The 12,359-nt window shown below is 43.8% G+C and overlaps 1 protein-coding gene across 9 annotated transcripts in view; it reads right to left on the minus strand.

The window, feature by feature from the left end:
* Positions 1-611: 611 nt before the first annotated feature.
* COL8A2 (collagen type VIII alpha 2 chain) overlaps positions 612-12,359 on the minus strand; it is a 165,565-nt gene continuing 153,817 nt past the window's right edge. For all 9 annotated transcript variants that reach the window (XM_087970558.1, XM_087970557.1, XM_087970551.1 and 6 more), the window contains one exon: positions 612-5,311. In XM_087970558.1, the coding sequence (XP_087826684.1) occupies positions 3,390-5,311 (1,922 nt within the window). In that variant the 3' untranslated portion in view covers positions 612-3,389. The remainder of the gene's footprint in view (positions 5,312-12,359) is intronic.

Below are 12,359 nucleotides of genomic sequence, written 5' to 3' on the forward strand. Positions count from 1 at the left end.
ATAAGAAATTCTGGACTGAAGATAGAAAGGAAAACAAACCAACCCCATTCCCTTTTAACACTGATGATGTTAACTGGTTTGGTAAAGAAACGGCTGCAAGAAAACAAGCTCAGAGAGCACCAAGGACACCCCAAAATCAAAGTGAGGAGCGATTCAAAGTGACGTTTTTCATTTAACAAAGAATTCCTTTTATAGAAGATTTCAGGCAAAAGTATCATTAACCCATGTAGACTCACTGTGGGACAAAAACAAAGCTGGTCAAGAGATCATCATCCTAAAGAGATTTTTAAAAAATTGGGAAAAGCCAGGCCAGATGTCTAGATTTGACTTCCTCCTGGCCTTAACTCACTGAAAAAATGATGACAACCCCCATGGAATTCTTTTCACTCCTTGTTTTGATTAACCAAAAGAACCTCAAGGACTGTCCCAAGAGTGCAGGCCACCTGATCCTTAACTAGAAAGGGAATTGCCTGCATGTTGGCTTATAAGCCATCTTGATTTTTTTCCCCCCTTTCACAATGTATGGACCTAAAGGTGTAGATACGTTGCCAACATATACATATATATACACACACGTATATTTACAGGTGATAACTGGATATACAAATAAATCTCTGTAAAATAAGATTTATTGAAGTTGGATCAATACAATCAAGTGTAATTTCCATTCAGAAGTGAAGGCCAGTTTCTGATCACAAAACGAGTGCATTTCAAAACAAAATTTACTATGAACAGTGCACGTAACATAAGTATTTACAAAACTGAAAAAAAAATCCTCTATATAGTAGAAACAAAGATACTAGCACAATTTTTTTTTAAGGATATCCCAATGGTATATGAAGATGCACAGTGTAACGGCGTTCCAGGCCTGTGTTTTTGGCTGACTGAAACTCACGTTGTACACGTTCTCCCAAATGCAAAACCCAAGACTTTTCTGACAAAAGATTAGATGCTGTAAATCTCAGCACAGATAAGCTAAGGATTAAACCTCTTTGGCCCATGCTTCATCGTCCTGTACGTGATCGCTGCTTTTTTGTTACATTTATAATGCATTAACGCAGAGAAGGGTCATGCTTTCTATAAGGAAAAAATAATCAGGTTGTAAAACTTTGGAAATCTTTTCCCTGTTTTTTGAAATTGGAGAAAACGTTGCCTACTCACTTTGTTTTGTGGTTGTCAGCGCACAAATGACCAATACGGGGAGTCCTTGACTTACAACCATTCCATTTAGTGACCGTTCAAAGTTCCGACACTGAAAAAAGTGTTTTATGACCGTTTTTCAAACTTACGACCATTGCAGCACGCCCATGGTCCCATGGTCCAAATTCTGATGCTTGGCAACTGACCCATACTTACGACAGTTGCAGTGTCTCGGGGCACGTAATCCCCTTTTGTGACTACTGACGAGCAAAGTTAATGGGGAAGCCAGATTCATTTAACAACCGGGGTTACAATTGTGACAAGGAAGGTCATAAAAGGGCAAAACTCACATAACTGTCTTAGCATCAGAAAATTTGGGGCTCAACTGTGGTCGTAAGTCAAGCACTACCTGTATACATAGAAAGAGATTTTTTTTTTTTTAATGTGCAGTAGAGCATGTTATAAATAAATGATGCTCTGGGCACCTAGAGCAAAAACCTGGATTTATGTGATTCTCTTCTGCTCTTAGAATGCTTCATTTTTTCCCCCTCCTTCAGATTTTGCTAAACTGGAACGTATTTTCTTTGAATGGTGTCATGAGTTGAACCAAAAGGCTGTTCTCCACAGGAAAATACACTTGAAACAAGAACGGAAGCCTCTAAAATTGGCCTTTTGAGTATTAGGCACACAGAAAATGTGCCCTTCCCGTGGCTCCTTCAATTTTAGCCTGAGGCAAACCAAGGGTGAAAATAAAGAAGTTATTTTGCATGTAGAGTGTGCCGTTAGGATTATTGTCATCTTCAGGAATTTATAAAACAACCAGATGGAATTAGATTTTTTTTAAAAAAAAAAAAAGGATGGAAGGGGGAAAAAACGCAGTTGGTATAATATTTGTAATAGCAGATGACCCAAATATTTTATTCCCCAGCAGTTTTCTTTTGTTGCTCTTTTTACAGTCCAAGGTGTGATGTTTTTCACTTGTGGCAACCTGGAATGTTTGTCAACAAATTCAGCGTTGATTGCAATTGTTGTTACAGTTTGAGTTGTTTAAACGTATATATGTTTACAATAAATCTGATAAGCTGCTCTGGCCATTTCAGGATCTATAAAAAGAATAGTTAATTAAATCCATCTATGTTGTCCACAATTCATGCAGAAAGTAATCCTTAGTGTATATTTTTCATTTCTTCGGATGACAAAACCCTCTTTTTTGTATTTAAGGGGTACAGATGGCTACTTTAAAAAACAATGCAAAAACTAGAAGCCTAAACTTTGCATCTTTTTTTTTTAAAAAAGGATATTGCACTACTCAAAATGTCCTTTAAAGGAGCTAATATTAAGAAAAATATTACTTAGCACTATTGTGGAAATTATGCTGAAGAATTTTACTTAAAAAGAAGAGATATCAAATATTGAGTTTGGTACTGCCACCTTCATCAACAGTCTGCAGATCCTGAGGAAACATGGTAACAAGGTGTTTGAACTTAACACAATTCAGTCTTTTATATATATATATATATATATATATAAAATTAGCAATATCTGCAGCGCTTTAATACTCAGATATCCATAGAAATATATTTATTTATTTAAACTACTGCCTTGCACCTAATGGACATTTGACCGGTTTATATAACCCTGGGCTATTAAACGCATGATTTACAGAGTCCGGCTTTTTCCAGTTGATTTTAGAAGTCTCTGTATGGCTTGAAATCAAGAGTTCCTTTGTCATCCCTTTTCCCATAAACACCGAATGGGATGCTTTAAAGATACACAGAGCCTTGCATGAAAGATGCTTAGAGCAAAGCATTTCACAATTTCATAATTCACCCTTCTGGGTCTTCGTTATGTCTCAGGCGTCGACCGAAATCACATTTTAAAAGAACTAACACAAAGGGAAGGAGGTGCCTTAAGCTGATTTAAAAAAAGAAAGAAAACCCACAACGTTAAAGGTGACATTTGTTGGCACAGCTTTCCCAACCCTTTCAGACTTTCAAGGGCCCCAAAGACGTGACGGGCAGCATCTGTGGTCTTGCCAGGCCATGCCGTCCTAAGGATAAATCAAATTCCAAATCCGCAGGATGTCCAGCAACAACAGATTCTCTTTCCCGGATGCTCGCCTTGGCTGGGTCAAAGCGATCGTGGCTCGCACAATTCTTCCCAGTGACTTTCCTATTTTTTTATTTTTTATTTTCCAAAAAAGACAAGTTTATGACTCAAGGGGAGAAAAGAGCAACTCCCAACGGCTGTTATGTGGGGCAGAGAAGGAATCCGGAAAAAGACGAATGGATGTATTCAGTGGAGTACAGACCGTTGGCTTGGTCTGACGGCATCTGGATCCAAACTTGGTCGCTTTCCTTGAGTTCAAGCACGGCGCTGCCCGACGCTTGGTCTAAATAGCCTTTTTTGTACTCATCGTAAGTGTAGGTGGCCGGCACGTTGTTTTTGTAAAGGGCCACCCAGACGTTGGTTCCTTTCACGTGGACGTGATAGGCGAAGTAATAGATGCCAGAAATAGGGCAAGTGAAGATGCCCGTTCCTGGGTTATAGCTGTTCTGCCCATTGTACAAAGTCCTGTCGAATTTTACGGGCATTCCTGAGGCTGGGAAAGGGGAACTCAGGATGGCGGTGAAAGCTGGCAACATTTGGGCAGAGAGTTCCCCTCGACCGAACTGGGGTTTCCCAGGCTTGCCGTTCCCCAACACTGCTCCGTCAACGTTTCCGTTGGGTAAGTGGTGGCCCTGAAACTCTGTGGCAGGCAGCACTCCTGGGGCCCCAGGTGGACCTGGAGGTCCCGGGCTCCCTGGGAGCCCAATGATTCCAGGGTTTCCAGGAACCCCCGGAGGGCCAGCGGGACCTATCATGCCTGGCTCTCCAACTCGGCTGATCCCAGGGGCCCCTGGGAGCCCAGGTTCACCTTTCAGGCCTTTCAAACCTTGAGGGCCCATGGGACCCAAGGGGCCTTGTAAACCTGGTATTCCCGAAGGGCCTCTGAGGCCTGGTTGGCCTGGGATCCCGGAGTCTCCCTTTGACCCATGGAGCCCAGAAGGGCCTGGAGCCCCAGGAAGACCCATGAAGCCACCTTCCCCCTTGGGGCCCATTGGGCCGGGCATCCCTGTGGCACCGGGAAGCCCTCTCTCCCCAGGAATCCCCGGCTTGCCCACAAAACCATTGGGTCCCTGGTCTCCCCGCAGGCCTGGGGGTCCTATAGGCCCACTTGGCCCTACTTCCCCTTTCGCGCCGGGGAGCCCATGCTTGCCTGGCAAACCCATGATACCCTGAGGGCCAGGGACCCCAACCAGGCCCTGGGGCCCCATCTCCCCTGGCTCTCCATCCATCCCGGGCTCCCCTTTATCCCCGATTATTCCTGGCACTCCCGGTTGCCCACGGTCCCCCTTGAAGCCAGGGAGCCCTGGTTTCCCATACCCTGTAGTGCCGGGCAGCCCTGGAAGGCCACGCAGGCCAGGTTCACCCTTGGGCCCCAAAGGGCCTGGCAGACCCGGCATGCCAGCTATGCCAGGCAGTCCGGTGCCATCCACCCCTGGAGGACCACGAGGGCCCATAGGCCCAGGTTGTCCACTCAGCCCTGGCTCGCCCGGAAGCCCCAAGTCCCCTTTGTTCCCCGGAGTCCCGGGCAACCCATCCAGGCCAGGTTTTCCAAGGCCAGAAGGCCCTGGAGGCCCTGCAGGGCCAGGCAGCCCCCCATTCCCTCGGGGGCCTGTCAATCCGGGCATCCCCACGCCATTCTCGCCCTTTGCTCCACGCTCGCCTCGCAGGCCGGGTTCTCCTTTGGGCCCAGGTTCTCCCCGGAATCCAGGGAGCCCCGGAGCCCCATTTGGCCCTGGTTTTCCATTCACAGTGAGCCCAGCAGGCCCAGGCAATCCTGGTGGCCCTGGCCAGCCCCGCAGTCCTTGGTCTCCTCGTGGGCCAATCTCCCCTGCTGGCCCTGGCATCCCCTTCATGCCAGCCTTGCCCGGAAGTCCTGGAAGACCAGGTTTGCCAATACCAGAAAAGCCAGGGGGCCCAGCAGGTCCAGGTTGCCCATGAAGTCCTGGTTTCCCGGTGCCCGGTTTCCCAGGATAGCCTGGCGGTCCAGGTGGTCCTCTTGGGCCTGGCTTTCCCGGTGGTCCAGGTTCACCCTTGAGGTCCATCGGCAGCAGTGGAGGCATATCTGTGAAGACATGAAGGACCCATCACTCAAGGCAGGCTGAGCATCTTGGCAGAGGCCAAAGAAGGCAAGCTTTGACTTTCAGAGATAGGCAGTCCTCAACTCTTTTCCTGACACGGGAGGGCCCTGAGGGAACTTGCTGCCAAAGCAAAACTCTCTAAAGCAAGAAGACTCTTCAAACGGGTCTTCTGGGTTGTGGATAATATTTGGAACCATTTTGAGCTCAAAACAGCGGCTTCAAGCATAAAATGGGCCACTTGGATCCTATCAGAAGGTCCAACAGGAGAGAAGATATGTACCTCAAGGTTGACCAGTTGAATTATTGATTGTCTCATAACTCAGTTGTTTGTTTTGTTTTGACCTAACCTGGTAATGGTAAGAAAACAACCAAATTCTGAGAACATCAAAAACTCAACATGTTGGAAATTTTCTAACACTGTTCTGATCTCAAAACAGCTCAGCTTTAAGGTGAGAATAATCTTTCGAATTTGAGATGTTTCACATACATATAACACTGAATTTGACATGTCTATAAACTTGAATCTCTCTGAGACAATTTGAGGGCTTTGCAAGATTTCTATTTGGTGACATGACAAACTCAGACTCGACTTCCAAATTTCAACATTATTGGCTTCCATTTCTAAATGACAATATTCAGGAGTGTCACAAGTTAGCTGTAGAAATCAAAGTCCCTTAAAACAACAATTAGCACATTAGCACTGGAAAACGGTGTTCAGAGGAGATGCTTTGTATTTCTGTTCAATAGTGCAAAACTGAAACTCATTTCCTATCACGTCTTCTGATTAAGAAACTTTTTAAAGAAAAAAAATCATAGAGGAATCTCTAGAAGTTTCATTCCCTCTGGGGAGAAAGGCAGGCTAGCAACAATAATAGTTTTGTTTTTCCTTACTTCATCTCTGTATTCCTATTTTAATCCAGGTCTAAGATCCAGCATCACTCCATAATGTTTTCAAAGGTTTGGCCCGTGCTAATTTTTTTCCTTCAACTAATATAAAACCACTTAAGCAAATCAAATGCCAGCAGAAGGAGGCCAATGCCATTGGTGGAATGAACTCCAAGTTGGCATAAAAGAGCTAAGACGACTTTTAAAAATATTTTTATATAGGAAAAAAACCCCAAATGGTCTCTTGAATGATTTTTGTTGTTAGTGGAAATTTTGAGTTGAACTGCACATCAAACATTTGTCTCATTTACGGCTCTAGTGAGGATCACATAAATATCCCCCCCAAAATCTTTGTCCATTAAGTTCTTGTACTATAATAACGCAGCCAAAACATGTATGCTTAAGCAAGGTTTTTTTTCCCCCCCTTTTATTTTGTGTTTGGAAAAAGGCCTTCCCAAGGCAATTGATTTCAATACGTTCTTCTGCTTTTTGATACTTTGGAAAAGAATGAGCTTTCAAGATCATCCGAACAAGGCAGCATTGTCAAGGTGATGTGAGATGAAGGAAAAAAAAATACGTCACCTTCTCTGGACACCCCTGTCTTTTGAAAAAGAATGGTGGACTTGCAAGGGCCACAGCCCAGAGCTATCGGCCAATTCTAGCCAAAGAAAGATGGGAGGGAAAGGAGGAAAATCTGAATTTAGAATCTTCTAAATGTACAGGTGCAGTTTGGTGGCTCAAACGTGGTATCCTTCAAACGTGTTTGGGTCCTTAGATTCACTAGCCCTCATCCAGACAACCTCAGTTTGAGGAAAGAGTGAGTAGGCAATATGAAGCTAGTCTCATCCCTGGGGAGCCATTCACATCAAAGAGAAAAGTTATCCATGCTTCAAATTAAAAACCCAGTCGCTTTACAGGTAATCTTCAACTTACGGCCATAATTGAGCACAACATTTATGTTACTAAGCAAGACAATGAATTAAATGAATTTTGCCCCGTTTTATGACTTTTCTTGCCACAGCTGTTAAGCGAATCACGGCCGTTGTTAATAACCCGGCTGTTCAATGAATCTGGCTTTCCCCATTGATTTTGCTTGCCAGGTCACAAAAGGATCATATGACCCCAGGACACTGCAACCGTCATAAATAGGAGTCAGTTGCTAAGCATCTGAATTTTGATCATGTGACCCTGGGGATGCCGCAACGATTGTAAGTGTGAAAAACGGTCATAAATCACTTTTTTCATAACTTTGAATGGTCACTGAATGAACTATTATTAATCAAGGACTATCTGTACACTGCATAGATTTTATTCTGTGTTTAGGCAGGGATCCAGCCTTTTAAAAACTTAATGAGGGTTAGGCCTACCTCCATCACAAGGTTTGTAGGGTCTGTAGGGGGCGTGCATAAGCGCACCAACGTGCCTACCGTCCCTGTCCTATTGTTTCTCTTATTCTTTTATTTTTCTTATATGTACCCATTTCATGTATTCACAACTATGTATACGCTTATACTTATTATCTTGTAAACAATTGGCAAATCAAATAAATAAATAAATAAAATAAAATAAAAGAACCCTCCATCTTCCTTGTTTTTATTACCACAGTATCTGAGGGGGACTTACTCTAAAACAGCATTTCTCAATCTTGGCACCTTGGAAGAAGCGTGAACTTCCTTGCTGGTTGGGGAATTCTGGGAGTCAAAGTCCACACAAGCTGCCACGGTTAAGAAACGCCGTTCTAATCTAGATTAAACGGTTCCCCATTGATTTCAAACAACCCTTTGCAAGGTCATAGGGCTTTTCTTTTAAACATTTTAAGCATTTGCCAACAATTAAGAGACCAAAACGGCTTAAAAATACCTTCGGTGCTCTTTTTCCTTAACAGCCTTTCCAAAGTCGGCAATCCCGAAATGCTTTGGTGTTATAGTGAGTTGGGGAGAGGTTGTTAATGCTTTGTCAGCCAGTGGATTGTATTTGCTGGGATTCAGCCCAAGAATTAAAAGACTTTATAGTCTATAGCCTTCTGAGATTGGAAGTTATCCATTGTCAAGCCACTTCTACAATTTTGCCAACAAAACCACAGGGACCTGTCCAGGCAGTAGCCAAGAGTCAACACTGATTCAAAGACATTTAAAAAAAGCATTTCTATACTGATCCCACCCCATGGACCCATAGTTACCTACTAATAAAAATATTAGTATCCCAAATATGAGAGTTAGTTTGGTGTTGTGGTTAAGGCATCAGGCTACAGATAAGGAGCCATGAATTCTAATCCTGCCTTAGGCATAAAAGCTAGTTGGGTAACTTTGGGCCAATCACCAGGAGGCTGGGAGTTCTAGTCCTGCCTTAGCCATGAAGCCTGGCCAAATGACTTTGGACCAGTCATTCTCTTTGCTTGGGAAGGAGGCAAGATTATTACATGCTCAAAAATGGAAAGGTCTGGCACTATCCACAATATAGGAAGATGATGGAACTGGCAGAGATGGCTAAATTAACTTGTTTAATTAGAGAAAATATTTTTATTTATAGTTGACTGGAAACCCCCTTATAGATTTTTGTCATGAAATAGGAAAAAATGAAATTAATTACGGTTTGATTAGTAAAAAGAAGTTACTACAAAAAGACGTTTTAAAACGATGGAATATATTTGTACTTATATTTGCTATAAAGAATGTCTACTACTAGAAAATCTATTTTTTATTTTTCCCTTCTTTATTTTTGCACTTTAGACTTTTTCTTTCTTTTCTTTTCTTCTTTACTTATATTAATTCTCGTTAGCTTTTGTTTCCTTTTAAACATTAATTTTTTTTTTTTAAAAAAAGGAAGCTAGTTTGTTTCCATAGCATCCACCAGGTGGCAATGTTACTCCAAGACAAAGACTTACATTCTTCAAAATCTCTGAATTGGGAAAAGAGGCCCAACATAAAGACCTTTCTATCCCAAATAACATCCTTTAATTTATTGTATGAGAAATCACTGCCCATGCTTCTCCTGGCCAAAATGGACTCTAGTATATGACATGCTAAAGAATTTTCTTTAGACATTTTAAGAAAAGAAATAAAGCAACAGGAATAAGAGAAGCAAAAAGAATAAGAGAGTAAAATACAAATGAGGTTACAAATAACACAGTATGTTCCATCATTTTAAAACAGGGGTGTCCAACCTTGGCAACTTTAAGCCTGGAGGACTTCAACTCCCAGAATTCCCCAGCCAAGCTGGGGGAATTCTGGGAGTTGAAGTCCTCCAGGCTTAAAGTTGCCAAGGTTGGACACCCCTGTTTTAAAAGATTATGAATCACTATTAAGCTTTGAACTAAGAATAAATAGCAGGTCCATGCAAGATAAATTGCCAAATGAATGAGAATTAAATCCTTGAGCATTTATGAACATACAGATCCTCAACTTATGACCAATTGCTTAGAAGCCATTTGAAGTTACAATAAATCTCCCCACAGGGACTTATGACCCAGATTTAAGGTTCTGGTAGCTGGCTCCTGGTCATGTGACCATATGTTGGATTGGCTTTTATCTAGGGCTGTTTCTAGTGTCCCACAATCACATGAGCGTGTTTTATTATGTTTTTACCGCCCTTCCCTCCAAAATAGGCATCTTCTTTTAGTTTTCAGTAAAACTGACCATCCAGAAGACCATTAGTTCACTTCATTGCCATGTTCACTTAATGGCTGCTGCTGCAAAAAAAGATCATAAATTTGAGTGGGTGATCCATTTTACAACCGTCACTACTTAATGACTCTGATGGGCGTTTATGGTGATATAGTTGGGGATTACCCAATACTCTCTTTTTTTGCCTCACAGGAAAAATGCGATTTGTCTGCCACCTTCCTAGCTTTTCCCATCCTCGCCCCAGCTCCTGCCAAAACTAGCAGTTCCAAAGCATACAAATGTGAATAGATAAATAGGTACCACTTCAGTGGGAAGGTAGCAGTGCTCCATGATATCATGTTGGCCACGTGTCTTTGGACAGCGCTGGCTCAATGTCCCTGAAACAGAGATGAGCACTGCCCCCTATAAGTCGGCAACAACTAGGCCCCGTAGGGCCTCTTACTTCCTAGATTTTAAATTCTACCCGACAGGGGTACACTCTGGAGGCAGGGGAGTCCCAAAACTATAAAGAAAAGTAGCAATGAGTAGGATTCAGCAGAAAGTAAAAGTAAAGATTTCCCCTGTCCAGTTGTGTCTTACTCTAGGGGGTCGGTGTTTTTAGCTGAGGGAGCCAGTATTGTCCGAAGACCCTTTCTGTGGTCATGCGGTCCCAATGATTAAGATCGGGGGTGGGAATCAAATTTTTTAACAACCGGTTCTGTGGGCATGGCTTAGTTGGTGGGCGTGGTTTGGTGGTCATGTGACTGGGTGGACGTGGCTTGGTGGTCATGTTATTGGATGGGCGTGGCCAACTCAATATTACTCACATCGAGGCACGCATCTCCTCGCCTGGCCTCTCATGACTGTGGGGATGCTGCAACAGTCCTAAGTGTGAAAAATGGTCCTAAGTCACTTTTTTCAGTGCCATTGTAACTTTGAATGGTCACTCCACACAAGCAAAGTACCAGCAAAGGAGGGAAAAAAACCCTCCAGAGAAGTTCCAGAGACAGGAAGTCTAGTCCTGCCAAGAACGTAATAAGGGTTAACAGAGAGGCAGTTTCTGCAAGCAACACCAGAATGTTTCCTTCCTGCCTTCCTTACAGGATTAGGCCAGTAATTTCTTCTAACAACCGGTTCTCCAAACTGCTTGGAATGTTAACAACCGGTTCTAGCGAATAGGTGCGAACTGGTAGAATCCCATCTCTGATTAAGATGATCTGAGATGATCAAAGGCCTGGAAACTAAAGCATAAGAAGAACGGCTGCAGGATTTGGGTCTGGCTAGCCTAAAGAAAAGAAGAATTAGGGGTGACATGATAGCAGTATTCCAGTACTTGAGGGGCTGCCCCAAAGAAGAAGAGGGGGTCAGATTATTCTCCAAAGCATCAAAAGAGAAGACAAGAAATAATGGTTGGAAACTAATCAAGGAGAGAAACAACCTGGAATTGAGGAGAAACTTGCTGACTGTGAGGACAATTAACCAGTGGATCAGCCTGCCACCAGAAGCTGTGAGTGCCCCATCACTGGAGGTTTTTAAAAATCTAGACCCGTGATGGCGAACCTGTGGCACGTGTGCCAGAGGTGGCACGCAGAGCCCTCTTTGTGGGCATGTGAGCCATGGCCCCAGCTCAGCTCTGCTTTGCATGCACATGTCTCCCACCAGCCAGCTGGTCTTTGGGTTTCTACTGCGCATGTGTGGGGGGACGGGGTGCATGTGTTGGGGGTGCATGCACAGCGATACATGTGTATGCAGGGATGCACGTGCATACGCAGGGGAAGCGCATGCGTGTGGGGGCGGGGCACATGCAGGGTGGCACATGTGCAGGGGACGTGCGCATATCACATTTGGGGGATGCATGCGCTTTGGGCACTCGGTGCTGAAAAGGTCTAGACAGTCACTTATGTGAAATGTTATAGGTTCTCCTACTGGAGCAGGGGGTTGGACTAGAAGACCTCTGAGGTCCCTTCCAGCTCATTGTTCTCTTCTCTTCTCTTCTCTTCTCTTCTCTTTTCTCTCCTCTCCTCTCCTCTCCTCTCCTCTCCCCTCCCCTCCCTTCCCTCCCCTTCCCTTCCTATACACCGAGGTACATGGACCGCTGTTATCTTCCTGCTGAAGTGGTACCTATTTATGTACTCACATTTTCATGATTTCAAACTGCTAGGTGGGCAGGGGCGTGGTGTTTGGGTCTCAAACCGGGCTGTCAGCTGACAAGCTCAGCGTCTTTAACCACTGAGCCAATGTGCCTCTACTTTCAGAAAAAAGTAACAAAGTCTAATTCAGAAAGAGAGAGAGAGAGAGAGAGAGAGAGAGAGAGAGAGAGAGAGAGAGAGACCCTGGCATGCACAAATCCTCGAATCCCAGACCAGTATCAGCCTTTTTTTTTTTTTACTTCTTCCCAATCCTACAGCACTGTAGTTTGTGTTGCCTTTTGGTCTCCTTGGACAAGGAACAGATAAGAACGGTGCCAAAACTGGTCCATCGGAGCTTGTCTTCTGTAAAGGAGAAATCGTCTCCTTTTGTTATGTTTAAACTTTGATTTTCTTTC

The sequence above is a fragment of the Notechis scutatus genome, chromosome 8 (genome assembly GCF_049901735.1).
Source record: "Notechis scutatus isolate UNSWTSFEM ecotype Mainland chromosome 8, rNotScu1.2, whole genome shotgun sequence".
In the NCBI taxonomy this organism is placed as follows: domain Eukaryota; kingdom Metazoa; phylum Chordata; class Lepidosauria; order Squamata; family Elapidae; genus Notechis; species Notechis scutatus.